General features: G+C 43.4%; 2 protein-coding genes across 2 annotated transcripts in view; both read right to left on the reverse strand.

Moving 5' to 3' along the window:
- Positions 1 to 2,674, reverse strand: part of nphp4 (nephronophthisis 4) — a 111,135-nt gene extending 108,461 nt beyond the window's left edge. The window contains exons 1-3 of the mRNA XM_062540826.1: positions 2,410 to 2,674; positions 2,104 to 2,290; positions 1,704 to 1,844 (exon numbers count right to left, since the gene is read on the reverse strand). Coding sequence (XP_062396810.1) covers positions 1,704 to 1,844; positions 2,104 to 2,244 — 282 coding nt within the window. The 5' untranslated portion in view covers positions 2,245 to 2,290; positions 2,410 to 2,674. The remainder of the gene's footprint in view (positions 1 to 1,703; positions 1,845 to 2,103; positions 2,291 to 2,409) is intronic.
- Positions 2,675 to 8,141: 5,467 nt separating this feature from the next.
- Positions 8,142 to 15,384, reverse strand: part of LOC134087378 (integrin alpha-5-like) — a 59,494-nt gene continuing 52,251 nt past the window's right edge. The window contains exons 27-30 of the mRNA XM_062540829.1: positions 13,454 to 13,567; positions 12,350 to 12,451; positions 11,796 to 11,918; positions 8,142 to 11,350 (exon numbers count right to left, since the gene is read on the reverse strand). Of these exons, the coding sequence (XP_062396813.1) occupies positions 11,270 to 11,350; positions 11,796 to 11,918; positions 12,350 to 12,451; positions 13,454 to 13,567 (420 nt within the window). The 3' untranslated portion in view covers positions 8,142 to 11,269. The remainder of the gene's footprint in view (positions 11,351 to 11,795; positions 11,919 to 12,349; positions 12,452 to 13,453; positions 13,568 to 15,384) is intronic.

Below are 15,384 nucleotides of genomic sequence, written 5' to 3' on the forward strand. Positions count from 1 at the left end.
TTCCACTTGATGCAGTGCTGTGCAGATTTGACTTGTGGTACAGTCAGACACTACGATAAAATGATGCTTTAACACTTGTGGTGCAGTCAGACACTACGATAAAGTGATGCTTTAACACTTGTGGTACAGTCAGACACTACGATAAAGTGATGCTTTAACACTTGCCGGGGAGTTTGTCTCTCGAGGGTGGTCAGCTGGCTGTGACGGGTAGTTAGCTTGCTAACTTGGTCATGTTATAATAGTTGCCTAACATGACATTTCAGACTTGCTTTCATTCATTTAATTTAAGCAGACAGCACAGTATGCAGCAAGAGTTATGAAAACATGAGCATGCTCATCCAGGAACAGAGGGGCTTAAACTCATGCACAATCAATGCAGCTCAGTGCAATCCATCATCTCTGTACTGATATTACCACAATGGCTTATTGTGGACTATACAAACTTCAGAAGCTAATTCAGAGAGATGGTAAATAAACCTATGCATGAACCGAACCGTGGGTTTGGTGTAATCCTTACAAACCCACAGAGAAGCAAAATAAACCTAAAGCATTACGGCAAATACACTCAAACACACCTACAGTGTGTCATGTCATCTCCACACAATGTACCCATCGATCCATCCCACAGCGTAGATGCAATGCAGAATAGGCATACCGGGATTTAGCTAGAAAAGGTTACTTTCCTTTTCTCTTCATTCTTCCACAATATACGTGCATATTCGTAATCTTCAACACTGTATTCAGCTCTATTTCCAATGCTCTTGTCTGCAGAGCAGTGCTCTTTAATCATTCCTCTGGCTGGCACGTCCTCTCTCAGCTCAGTATTAAAACTAATCCATCATCACGGACAGCGCCTCATGCAATCTCACAGGGGTCTCACGTTGGGGTAAGGTTGGGGTAAGGTTGGGGTAAGGTTCAAAACAGGTATTCACAACCTATCCCTTGGCACCTCCAGGACTATCAGTAGACTGAATTGACCTGACAGCCATAACGCCACAGTAATATTTAGATGGTATAAGAATAGATAATCCATAGCTAAGCAGTGACGGCACGAACAAATTTAAACAAATGAGTACGGTGTTGGCCAACTCAGGCCAGAAAAGTAGGCCTAGAAGAAGGAGGAACTAATTATGCGTGGAAACAAGAAGAAAATGCAAAAAAGAGACCCAACAAAAGAATAACAGAGGAGAGAGCTGTGCTGGCTGTTCTTGCCATAGTCTACATCAGGGAACCACACTGGTCTACACATTTAATTCCAGGTGACTTCATGAAGCTGATCTTAAAAATGTCAACAGTGTGCAAAGCTTGAAGGTCAGTGGCTAATTTAATTAAAGGCACAGTCATGGAAATCCTTTAATGGAATATGTCTATGTTTACTTGCAGATGCTTTTGTGCAAAAAAGAATGTACATTGTATACTAACCAAGGACCAAATAAACACACCAGAGAGGTCAATATAAAGTAAAATCTACCAATGAATGGGTGTGTCCAAAGGTTTTACTGGTACTGTAGACTAACTCTTCAAGAACACAGGTCAGTCTTAAAACTATTAGTTGGTCATCATGTACACATTCTTTAGCACTGTCAGGGCCTGATCAGGTGTGAAAATGGTGTAAGCCCCATCACATGGATTTCATCACTCTCCCAGTAACGACCCTCCCCCATCATAACTGTCTGGTGACGTCGCTAGAAACTGTAAGCTACCTCATGAAAAGACACTCTGCTGCCACCCTGGTCCTCCGAAGCAGCAGTGGCGTCATGGGGTGAACTCCTCCAAGTTCTTCCAAAGAAGTGCTGGCGGGCTGTATCGAAGAAGGAAACACGCAGCTGGACGCTGGTCGGTTTCTATAACAAAGAATGAGAGAAGTTGTTAACTTAACAGGGTAAACACTGAGCTACTAAAGAACCTCCCACCCCGTATGCTACGTTATTACAAAGAGTATAGAAGTACCTCTTTGGTTATGAAGGAACTTATTTGTCTGCGCAAACGTTCATCACATTTCCATCATGTCGCAAGTTCTACTAACTAGCTAACATGACAGCAAACATTAAATGTAGCTATGCTAGCTAACTTTAATGTTGAGTAGTCCATAACTTTTGTCACCTGGAAAATAGAAGTTCCATCCAAGTGCTTGAAAACGAGCTGAAAACCTTGGGACGGTCTGTTAATGTCAGACTGTCGGGCCGTCTGGCTGTGGGGTGGAACCGCCCTGGTTCGTTCAAACACTTCTCTCCAATCTGTCATTTTCCAGGTTTAACTCTTCCCCGCTTTAAACTTGAACACGAACAAGCTGGAAAAAAATGTCCCACGTTACATAAATGAGACTAAAATCACTGTCGATATGTCAGTTAGTTCAGACAACAAATTATCGTAATAATTATCGTAATTGATTGCTTTATTTTGGCTTACTTTGATCAATTGAGTGGACATCCATCAGTCCCACAGCATGTTAGCCATTCGTTCACAGAAATCCAGTCAGCAGCAGCTACGTGTATGTAGACAGTTAGCAAGCCTGGAATAATTATCTGAAAGAGTTTTCAAAATCGTATCCTACCCGCATTAAACAAACTATACTTTTCAGCCAGGATACATTAGATCAGCATAACGGGATAGGAAAATACAGTACTGACAGACACTAGTTCTAACAGCCTCGTAGCTTTTACAGCTGCTACCATCGCTTGTGAGCCGTTACCAAGGAGATTCTTCTTCTTTAGTGTGTAGCTTGAAAAGCCAACTATGAACTTGCTAACGACTGCCATCTTGTGTCCAGGCATAACACTCCAGCATGTTTTCTATGGAAGTAGACAAAAAAATGTTTACCCCTTTGCATGGTTAAAAATATACAGTGACCCCATATGTGTGTGTGTGTGTGTGTGTGTGTGTGTGTGTGTGTGTGTGTGTGTGTGTGTGTGTGTGTGTGTGTGTGTGTGTGTGTGTGTGTGTGTGTGTGTGTGTGTGTGCATATAAAATCACCAAACCCAAAACTAATTGCAACAGAAATTATTATTCTTCTATTCAGTTCATGAAATGTAATGTAATGTAATAATGAAACCTTCCCATATTACATAGCCTACCAAAAGTCCTTGAAAATCCAAGTGGTGGAACATTGTCAGAATTGGAATTATGTGTGCACAGGTCAATGATAATAAACTACAATTGGCAGTTTTACTGAACTTTCAGGGGATATGTGAAAATTAGATCCAATTATTTTCATAAAGGTATGGAACTTGGAGAATGCGTAGGAGCCCTGAACATTTTCAGATATAAAACTATAATCAAAAAACCCTAATGGTTGCTGTGGCAACGATTACATGTTCCACTATAACAGCATTAAGCCTATATTTTGCATCATATCTCCCGAATCAAACATCTCAGAAGTGATGTCTACTACACATTTTTGGTAACATCAATAGGCCTGCTTTTGGTGATGTGAGGAAATCATAAAAGTGCAAACACAACGAATGTAGCCGCTGACTTATAGTCAGGGGTGAAACTTTAAAAAAAAAGTTTAAAAATAGGTTATTGAGTTTTTAGCATTTTTGGTATCTTTAGGACATCTTTAAGTTAATTGACATTTCCCATGGCTGCCAAAAGAGTCAGATGGAAGATAAGAACAGCATTTTTCCACACATCATGGATCAATTTTGATGCAAATCATAGTTTTTCTTCGGCTGGGTAAACCCTGCACGAGCTGCAGAGTGAAATCCAAATTGCCGCACATCTGTCTCTTGCTTCCTGTCCACGTCTGCTGGGTCCAATCACAAACTAGCTTATCCAAAAGGCACCTGGATCGTTGGTCTGATTGGTTGAAGGACTATCCAAAAGCGTATACATTCAAAAGCTTCATTTGAACTTCTTTGTTTTGTTTAGTACTTTAGTTGTTTTTATGTTGTTGTTGCCCACAAGTTCAAGTAAGTGTAGATGCATGTACTGTAGGCTATCTTCTGCTCATCACACACACATTTTAGTAATATTTTTGGCTGCATATCCAGGATGTGGTTAGGCTGCACATCCAAGATGTTGCAAGGGGACGGTACAGTATATGCAGGCTGTGGGTACTATCAGAATCTAAAATTGATGACAACCTTATTGTGGAGCACTTTTTAAATCACTATTGACTTTGTAGCCCATCTGTGACATGCTAGGCCTATACAGTAGAATAACATACAGGTCTAAAATTGTAGTGCAATCACAATTGCAACATGAACAATTGCAATTATCTAATTGCAAAGGCTACCTATGTCATGCAGTCAATATATTCACATATGATTTTTATATTCATATCATCCTCCTCAGGGGTGTAGTGGTAAAATAAGAGGTGGGTAAACTATGAATTCTGTTATGACAGTAAGGTGGACTGTGCTATGGAGTAGTGGTTTAAAAAAAAAAAAAAAAAAAAAAAAAAAAAAACATTCAGAACCTGTTTGAATTGCAACTTTTAACTTCAAAAAATCACACTGCATTTTCCACATTCACATTATGTACACTCATCAACACTCTAGGAACTACGCAGGACCAACTGAGAAGCTTGTGCATGCATTTGTCTCATCTAGGCTTGATTGGCAGCTGCAATTAATTCAAAGTGCTGCTGCCAGAAGTTTAGCAAGAGAGAGAGAGAGAGAGAGAGAGAGAGAGAGAGCACATCACACCAATTCTTAGGTTCTTGCACTGGCTCAGTAAAACACTCAATAGCCTGGGCCAAAATACATTTCAGATATGTTTGTCCGTTACAATCCTAACGGGTGACTTACATCTACTGGCACTGGTCAACTGGTTGGGAAATGGCATTCAGCCACTATGCTGTCCATTGCTGGAACAAGCTACTGACAGAAATTAAATCTGCCCCAACTATAGCTTCTTTTAAAAAAGAAACTAAAAACTAAAATGTATTTTCTATTGCTTTTAATTAATCCTGCTTTATTCCTGTTTTCATTCTTTTGTTTTTATTTAGCCCCCCCCCCCCCCCCCAATAAAGCACATTGGAAATCATTAATATCTTTAAACAACACTTTCTGACACCTTGTCACCACTGATTCACTGCTCTGAACCAACCATGCTCAAAATCATGTGTTATTTATTCACCTCAAACCTTTTCAGGTTTAGGCACTGAAATAATAACACTCAAACCACAAGTGCAAGGGACTTTTGAAGTTCACACCTCACCAACACCTGTGCTTTCTGTGTTTTTTTTTTTTTTTGGGCTGAACATAGCTGCCCTGAAAAGCACGGTGGCTTCTGCTTCCTCAAGCTTGTACAGAATTTAACACATGACAAGGTAAGTAGGAGAGCAGAGCCTGGCTTTGTGCAACTGTGAGTGCTGCTGCAGTTATCTCTTCTCGTCAGCCTCACTCCATTGCATCGTCCACTGCATCTGTCACCATGAGGACCCTGGCTGCTCTTCTGGCTCTGGTGCAGGTCATGTCAGTCAGTGGTGAGTGGAAACTGTTGCATGTATGGGGCTACATCATAATGCAATACAATGCACATAAAATAAGTATAAGTACTATTGCTGGAACTGTTACAGCTCAGTATGGACCAACGACACAGAGATGTTGTGAAAAATACAGTCCTTTTCCAATTCCAGCAGGTAAGGTGGTGTCTTACTTCAAGACCAGCAGAGACTGCTACCTGACAGCAGCTGTTAGGTGAGTATTAAAATCATATAAAGTGGGGACAGTTATCAAAGCAATGGTTCTCAACTGGTGTGTCGTGACGCAAAGTTTGTGTGTGCCGTGGAATTTTGAGGAACCCAATACATTTATACAGACTCATGAAATAGGCTAGAGGGCTATTTTAAATACATAAATGGACACAGCTTCTTGACTCAAGGTTTAATCAACATCTCATGAACCAGCTCATGAACACACTGTAGAGAGAAACATATGGGCATGAGAATGAACACTCCTTTTACTGCCTAAATAATAATGTGTCTGAAATACTTTAAAATCAGTAACCATAAATCAGAGTGGTTTGGTTTGATATGTGTTGTGCCTTAGCCCCTAATAGGTTGAGAACCTCTGATCCAAAGTAACCTGCAGAACACGGTGCTGTTTTATTCTAGGGTTCCATGTACTGTATTTGTTTCATTCATTTTTAAATCATTTATTTTCTGTCTGTTACTCTCATGCAGATTTGAATCAAAATCCGGCAGGAAAGTTTGTGTGGACCCTAACTTGCCTTGGGTACAAAGAATTATCCGCAGGTTGGACCTCAAGCAAGCCGTGATGCCTACTAGAGGTCAGCGCTCCCATCCCCATGTGACTCCTGTGGGACCCACGGGCCGCGACACAAAAGAGAAGATGCTCATTCCAGAACCACCTAGGCCTAGCGAGGAGGACCAGATCACCCGCAAACTGACCCGCAATCAAGCTGCAACCACTGTGATGCCAACTAGAGGTCTGCATTCCAGCACAGAAGAGGAGGAGGTGCTCACTCCAGATTCACGTAGGCCCAGTGAGGAGGACCAACACCCAACACCACCTGCAAAAGAGTGCAGTGCGGGACAAGCTCTATGCAGGAGTGGGTGGGATAAGATAGTTTGAGGGTGCGGGAGAGACAGATGATTCACTGCACTCTCGCAAATTGAATATGTGTGTAATATAACATATAGAAATTATTATAGAGCCTAATATATACATTAAGAATCAAGAAACTTCAAATCAGACATCTTTTTAAATTATATGTAGGGTTATATCAGCTAAATCGGGACACTTTTTGTTAAATCGTTTGGGACAATAATACAATACCATATGCCTTTTCCAAGTGTGTTTATGATTAGTAATGGCTGTTTTTAATAATTTTGTGTTAAAATTGTATAATAAAATATAATTTAGGCCCTACAGTTCTTGAAACATCAGCTGTGCCAACTATTTTTGCATGAGCAGTTTCAGGTGAAATTGGCCAGCAGTTTAAGGTAACCAATGCCTGTTGAATTGCAAAGAGAAATCAATGGGAAGTCATTTGGCATCAAGTTTAACACAATTGCTTATACAGCCACATAACATTTAAACTGCATTAATTGTGTGCAAACCCACATACTCAAATGTGCAATTAAACAGGAACTGGAACAGCATAGATCAGTGGTGTGTGTGTACAACACATTTAGAACAAATGTGCAAATGACAAAAATTCACATTAAAAATTCATGACGGATATATTAAAAATATACTAGTGTGTGTGTGTGTGTGCGTGTGTGTGTGTGTGTGTGTGTGTGTGTGATGAAAACGTGTTTCAAACGCAGTCTTTGTAAATGAAACCATTGCAGATGGTCATCACAGATACCATTCTCTTCGCCCAAAAACTGCCCTATCACCTCTTTAAAATGATGTCATGAGGGTGGGTTTGAACTCAGTGCAGTCTGTGAAAACTGAAATAACTGAATGAAGGCGCAGGCTCCTGAGATACCTTAACGAGAAGGGGGGCGTTCTTCTTCTGTTCTTCTTCTTCTTCTTCTTTTTATTGGCGGTTGGCAAGCAACGAATGGTGTGCATTACCGCCACCTTCTGAAAAGGAGTGTGGGTCTGGAGTAACTACCCTCTTAAATCAAATTAAATAAAAAAAGGAAAAAAAAAAAAAAGAAAAGAAAGAAAAGGGCAAATAATTATATTCTGCATATAAGACCTGTGTCTCTTAGAAACTGAAACAGATGACTAATGCATGCTTCTCCTGATTGTCTCTGTAATATTACCCTAAGCCTCAGTGGTAGGCCTACTTCCTCAGCTTCAAGGCACCTGGATAGTTCCTGTCTCTCAGGCTGGTACTTACTACAGGACTCAATGGCATGCTCTATGGTTTCTTGAGTATTGCATTCACTACAGATGCCATCAACATGTTTTCTCATTAAAAACAATGTGCTGTTCAAACCTGTGTGGCCTAACCTCATTCTAGACACCATGTCTTCTTCCTGTGTGCATCTACTTGTAGTTCTACACCATCCCACAGTCCGAAAGGGGGGCGTTCGCCGCGACAGTGTGACTAAAAGTTCTTTAGAGGAGTTGGGTTGGTAAACATTAGAAAAATATGCGTGCTGTTCAGATGGTAATAGTACTTATTTTGTTTTAGTGGATTCTGGTAGGTTTGAGGATATAGATGCAGTAATTAAGACATTATATCTTTAACATTAAGGTTTAATCAGGTTCATTATTACACCATAAACATTGACATTAGACTTCAGACAGTAGACAGATACACAGAACTCCAATTTAGTACAAATTGAAAATTTATTTAAAAAGCAAACTGTAAAATACCATCAAATAATTACTTCAACAACATAACATCCCGCTCAGTGTCCCCAATATGGGAAGAGAAAAATTCACAAGGCAAAGGTTTTCAACGGAATTCAAAAATACTCTCTTTGCTAAAAATATATATACATCTCAGATAATTGGTGAGACAAAGAGAATGGGACCAGGATATTTAGAAAAGTGAGGACAAACCCAGTGCTTTCTTAAACTCAATCATTTTAAAATGATTAGGGGAGTATAAATAGGCTATTGCATACGGCAGACTTCTTTTGTAAATGTAAAAATCACTGAGTACTGGGGAAAATCCTTGTGTCTTGAAAAAAAACAACAACAAAAAACCAATGTATATATGTATTCAACAAGCAAAAGGTAAAAAAAAAAGACTTAAGACATAAAATAATAGTCCAAAACACCCGATTCCAAAATTCAACCCAATTTTACCATTCAATCGGACAAATTCAATCAGTGGACAAATACTGTATTTAGTGTCTAAAATCCCATTAGAGATTTTATCACGATACAATACAGAGTAGTCGAAAAGCTACACCATGTAGGCACTCAATCAGTACTGAGAACAGAGCCCTAACCATTCTACTTCAGTCTCAATGACTCTCTAGCCATTCAATTATCAGTCTTTCTTTTTGTGGCCAATATTCCACCCACATTTTGGGCATTGTCTTTTACCTCTGTGTTCAGTACACATAATCAAGTTAACGAAAAGAGAGTATGGCCCTAGCAATGGATCTAGAGTCTGTGGCTATCAAAAATCTTTTTCTTGTCAAAAGGCCTTTGACTGACATTTAACTCAGGCCCAGCGACTAGGGCCATCCTCCCCCTTGCAATAAAGCAATACTATACATATCTATATATAACTTACACACAGTGAGAGAGAGAGAAAAAAACTTGATACAGTTTCAACAAACTTGAAAAAACGGTAATTTCTGTATTGCACTTACAAACACATCTGTCTGTTTTCTCCAATGCTTGGTTGTCCCTTTAGAAGTGGCCTCAGTAGACAGATACTGAATGGTTGGCAAAAACTACAGTCTGTCTGTGGTTAAATCACCACTTAAATAGTGACTCTCTCCCCTAATTTAACACAATAAGAAGGCATAACTTGCTGTTGTAATCTCCCTGTGTTCAAGGATGAAGGCCATACTGAGCTATTGGGAAAACTGAATGAAGCATTCATTCAATCATTCATTCATTCGTCCATTCACCTCATCCGTTCATTTATCTATTCTGTCCATAACTCACAAATACATTTGCACTCTGTCACCCAAACACACACACACACACACACACACACACACACACACACACACACACACACACACACACACACACACACACACACACACACACACACACATACATACACACATACATACATACAGTATTTACATTAAAACCAAGCAAATGTGTGTAATCGTCCCTGGATTGAGGCTGCAGCCTTTGAGTTCCTCTCTGTCAGTGCACGTTCACCCGTGACCACTAGAGGCCGCTGGTGAGCTATAACCTCACAAGCACATACTGTACACAGAGCCTGACAGAATTTCACTGCTGCATCATCAGATTCTATAGACTCACAGTGCACTTTAAGTGAGAACAGCGTCACTAGGAGGAGGCGATTCCCAACTAACTCCCACTTCTTGTGCTGTGACCAACCAACAGTGAAGCTATTTCCCTTCCTGCTTACTGTAACAGTGGCTTCCCTGTGCTCCAGAAACATTGAAACAAGGTTTCGGCTTCCTCTGGAAAGTACACAGACCCCCACACAATAGAGGCCCTGTAATGGGCCCCTACTGCTAACGAAGATTAGCCTGCCCCAGCATTAGCAGGTACGCTAGTCACCCATGGGCTCCTGGGCTCTGGCGGGTCATAGTGTGTGCTCTCTGAAGTGGCAAAGCACAGCTCTGCTTCAAGGCATCAGTGAGGTTTCACAGGCTTTGGGTTTGTTTCGCTCTGTGTGGATCCAGTCGTGTCCCAGATGACTTACTTGAGGCAATGCAAATCGCTTTGCGAAAAATGACAATAAAAAAACTCAGACAGCTGAATAACGATGGAGAAACAAAGATCAGCAGGAGAGAGACGAGTGTCCTTCATGACGGGACGATCCTGTTGCTTTTGTTTCCTTGTCTGTTTCTATGTCACGTTCCTGCATCTGGGGACCCCAGGCCAGGGCTCTGCATTTCCATTTCATCACCTGAGACAGCAACCATTTTGTTTTGAAGAGTGCAAAGGTGACAGCCAGTCCAGTTTCTCAGTCCTGCGCCGTTTCAATAAAATCTGTGAAAGTGATTTTTTTTTTCTAAAAAAAAGAGTATGTGAGAACAAACGAAACAAAAACGACCCAGTGAAACAAGCTGATGTTGAGACTTTGGCCTGAGTCAGTGTGGCCTCAGATGGTCTGAAACAGAAACAGCATGTTCCCAGGTCGCTGGTGGTAATTTGAGTAAAGGAAGCTACACACACAGGCAAAATCAAAGGCTTTGGCTTAATCTCAGCCCACATGATGTGGGGAAAAAAGAAAACGCAGCTGGATGGGGTGACAGAGGTTCACCGTGGTTAGCACCAAACTGAAAAGAGGGAAAGTCTCTTTTTGTGAGTGAATTGATTATGTCAAAGAGTGAACACTTTTGTGTGGATTTAATGAGGAGTCACGTGTTCACATGAGAGGTCTCCTCGACCGCTACAGTTGTGTGTGTGTGTGTGTGTGTGTGTGTGTGTGAGTGTTTGTTCCTTGACAATGTCAGGGAGTGGACTCCTCAAAGACGTCCCTGGTATAAGGACGGCAAATCCAAAGGATTAAAAAATAAAATAAAATAAAACATTCATTTGGTTTTGATTTGTCAGTTTTGTCTCCTATAGTGCAGTGCAGTGGGGTTGTCAGTGGTCTTCCCTCCAAAACCTGTCTGGTTGTCAAGACAGCTACCCACACTTGTGTCTTCTTGTTGTCTTTTGCAATCTTGTGGGAAAGTATTCTCGGGGTTTTGCAGATCTCCTGACGGCTCCGGCCGAGCTCCTTATGCCTCGGACGCGGCCTGGGGTTTGAGCTGAGCCTTCTCCATGGCGGTGCCGTACTCGGTTCTCTTGAAGAAGCCCAGCTATGGGAAACAAGACGCAGAAGCGTTAGTCTGCATGCGGGTTACAGGCTTCCTGTTTCAACATTCCCAAACGATGTGCGCTGATGAAAAGGAAGGTTGACTGATACTTCACAGATAGCCTGGGAATCACCCTGAAATGTGCCTCTCAAACGCATTTAAATACGTTCTTCTCGCCCTAGCAGCGGCCCCAAAACCTCTACAGCTGCCACAGGAATGGCATGGCTGCCTTTCACACCCATAGTGTCAGACACCAGAAATGTGAACATCAAAACGGGCGTCGTTCGCTCCCATGGCAGAGATACCACAGCCACACTAGCATTAAGTAGTAACTTAACTCACACCCCGGTTGAAAACATGACCACGGGTGCGTCGGTATTAAAGACACGGTGACTCCAAGCATACGTGATGCTTGCAACGGCACAAAATCAAGATGTCTGCTGCTTACTTTGTAGAGGACGTATATGAGCAGAGCCAGCAGAAGCAGGCCTGCCAGTATGGCCAAGATGATGATCCACAGGGGCACGGCGTACTGGCTGTCCGGCTTATTCCACACCAGCGGGGTCACCACCTGCACAGAAACACAAGAACTGCCTGTCACATCAACCAGTGAGCAGCGCCTGTGAGAGTCTATGTTCTGTGAGAGTCTATGTTCTGTGAGAATCTATGTTCTGGAACATACTGTAGCTCTTTGAGAGTCTATCTGTGAGAATCTATGTTCTAGAACATACTGTAGCTCTTTGAGAGTCTATGTTCTGTGAGAATCTATGTTCTAGAACATAGCTCTGTGAGAATCTATGTTATGTGAGAATCTATGTTCTAGAACATACTGTAGCTCTTTGAGAGTCTATGTTCTGTGAGAATCTATGTTCTAGAACATAGCTCTGTGAGAATCTATGTTCTGTGAGAATCTATAGATCTGTGATAGATCTGGTGGTGCAGCAGGTGCACAATACTTTTTATTAAATAGATTATCTGAAATACATGCAAATAAATGCCTACCTTTTTGGAACCACTTGGAGATTGTTTGGGCAAGATGGCATATGGCATCTTCTGCACGTCGTACTTGGCTTGACACTCGAGCACATAATTTTTGTAGGGGAGCTAAAATGAAAAAAAAAAAAATCATAATGTTATCAGCATCAAGGAAAGATAGCATTGTGTTATCTATAATGGTGACCCAGTGGAATATGTCAGCAAATGTCAACATATTTAGAATAGCCAATGAGCAACAGAGGGCGGGGCTGCTGAGGCACAACATTCTACAGCACTCATTTCCTGCCCCATTCTTCACTGTCCTATATGAATAACGACAAAAAAGCCCCCAAAAATATACTCATAAAAAGAAAATGACCAACAGAGGGCGCTTGTGTATCTGTGAGAGAAAACCTGTGTTACATGTTTGGCTGACCTTGGTTCTCACAAAATCCCTACAACATTCCAATCCTATGACCGGGCAGGACTGCAAGCTAATGAATTTTCAATGCAGTCACACATAAGCCTTGTATTGGCTGGGACTGAAAGAGCATGTAAAACTCTCTCAAATGAACCCCTGTGCAGACATACCCTCGATAAGAACAGACACACACACACACACACACACACAACACATTCACACACACACACACACACACACACACACACACACACACACACACACATACAAACACGCATACACACTTGCTCTCTCTCACACACACAGACACATACACAATGTGCACACACACACACACACACACACACAATGAAAACAAGACAAAAACGTAGTCTTTTCACAAAATTAAACATAACAAAATGTTTGTCACACGACCGACGACTATCGTTCCACTCTGAGCGTGCCTAACTGATGCAACAGTGAGACTTAATATCCCCAGTCAATAGAGCCGTGTGGGTTAGGCCGGAGTGGTCATTGGCACTTTGTAGCCCTTCATTTGAGGTTGGATGTCTGGGACTCCGGGCTTAATGGTTGGCCTTCGTCGGGAGGAATGAATGACTTTCACATGGGCCACGAACGGAAAGGGGTTTCGACTGGGAGAGCAGTTAGTTAGCCCTGGGCTGGACAGCAGCCAATCAGAGACGAGACGGGGCTTGTGGCCGCTTGCTTACCTGCGTGAAGGTCTCGGCCCAGATCCGCGAGCGCACCCTCAGGATGGCACTGGTGCCTCTCTCCAGCAGCCCCACGGTACAGGACAACGTCCAGCACTCCACACTGGAGCAGGACTGGAGAGGGGGAACAGAGAGAGAGAGAGAGAGGGGAGGGGGGGGAGAGAGATAGAGAGAGAGAGAGAGAGAGAGGAGGAGAGAGAGAGGGGAGAGAGAGAAGTAGAGAGAGGGGGGAGAGAGAGATAGAGGGGGAGAGAGAGAGAGATAGAAAGAGAGAGAGAGGGGAAGAGAGAGAGATAGAAAGAGAGAGAGGGGGAGAGAGAGAGGTAGAGAGAGATAGATAGGTAGAGAGAGAGAGAGAGAAGGGAAGAAAAGAGAGGAATGTTAGAATGCCTGTGATTTCATGCTTCTCTGTCCCAACAACCCCCACCGTACAGCACACATGCCTTCTGCTCATAGTGACCTATTCTCTGATGAGCCCAGATTCATGACACTGCCCAGGACTACTTTGAGCGGCGGCGTGATATAAATAGCACAGAAGACCAACGTGCACGGACCAGGAGGAGCAGCACACACACACACACACACACACACACACACACAAATAGACCCCCACACTCCCATGGGCACGGAGGACCAGCACATGGCATTAATTCCCAACTGCTTTTATACAGCTGACGCTACCCTCTCCCCACACTTCACTGTTTTATGACTAGTGTGTGTGTGGGGGTTATTAATAATTAAAAACTGCCGAGGGCGCATGACCCGGGTACAGACTGGCAGGCGGTGTGGTGGTGTGGGCACTGCCCTCACGGGCCACTGGCGTTGACAAAGACGCCAGTGTTGCCATCCCCATCGAGGGCTGCTTGGAATTAGAGCACCAGCTCCAAGCCCAGTCATGGGACTGCAGTAGTGCTGCATGCAGCCTCCGCCACTGTCACCATTTTACTCTGACTCGGCCAATCAGGAGCCTTCCGCTCAGACCAACTCTCCCCTCACCACTACTCACTTGCTCTCCCTCTTCTCTCTCTCCTTCTCCCTCTCCCTCTTCTCTCTCTCTTTCTCCCTCTTCTCTCTCTCCTTCTCCCTCTCCCTCTTCTCTCTCTCCTTCTCCCTCTTCCTCTTCTCTCTCTCTTTCTCCCTCTTCTCTCTCTCCTTCCCCCTCTCCCTCTTCTCTCTCTCCTTCTCCCTCTCCCTCTTCTCTCTCTCCTTCTCCCTCTCCCTCTTCTCTCTCTCTTCCATACTCTTTTTCTCTCTTTCCAGCTCTCCTTCCCCCTCTCCCTCTTTTCTCTCTCCATCTCTTCTTCTTCCTCTCCCTCTTCTCTCTCTCCATCTTTTCTTCCCCCTTTCCCTCTTCTCTCTCTCCATCTCTTCTTCTTCCTCTCCCTCTTCTCTCTCTCCATCTCTCCTTGCCCCTCTCCCTCTTCTCTCCCTCCATCTCTTCCTCTCCCTCTTCTCTCTCTCCCTCTCCTGTCTCTCTCTCTCTCTCTTTGTTTACGAGCGTTTGGAATCACACAGTCTTCATTATATCCTCGTAATACCACCAGCTTTGATTCATTAGAGGCCCCTACTGGAAACGCCGGAGCCCTGGTACCCCTCACCCTCACTGGGGACAGACCACCCTGAACCGGGGCGGAGGGAGGGGGGGGGTCAGCGAGGGTAACCGCGGGTAACCGCGGGAGCCAGCTGAAGTCCGGGGTCCGTGCCGAGTGAGATCACGGTAGGAATCAAGCCTCTCCGCCCCGCTCGGCTTCCCTCGGGAAGGGTGCGGAGGCGGCATTAGAAGGGGTGTGTGTGTGTGTGTGTGTGTGTGTGTGTGTGTATGTGTGTGTGTGTGTGTTGGTGGGGAGGGGGGGTTGGGAGCGGTCACACGGCTTCCTCTCCACGGGACTCAAGTGCTGCCCCGGGGCCCAGAGGCGTGAGAGCAGTCTGCA

This window comes from Sardina pilchardus, chromosome 7 (assembly GCF_963854185.1).
Source record: "Sardina pilchardus chromosome 7, fSarPil1.1, whole genome shotgun sequence".
In the NCBI taxonomy this organism is placed as follows: Eukaryota; Metazoa; Chordata; class Actinopteri; order Clupeiformes; family Clupeidae; genus Sardina; species Sardina pilchardus.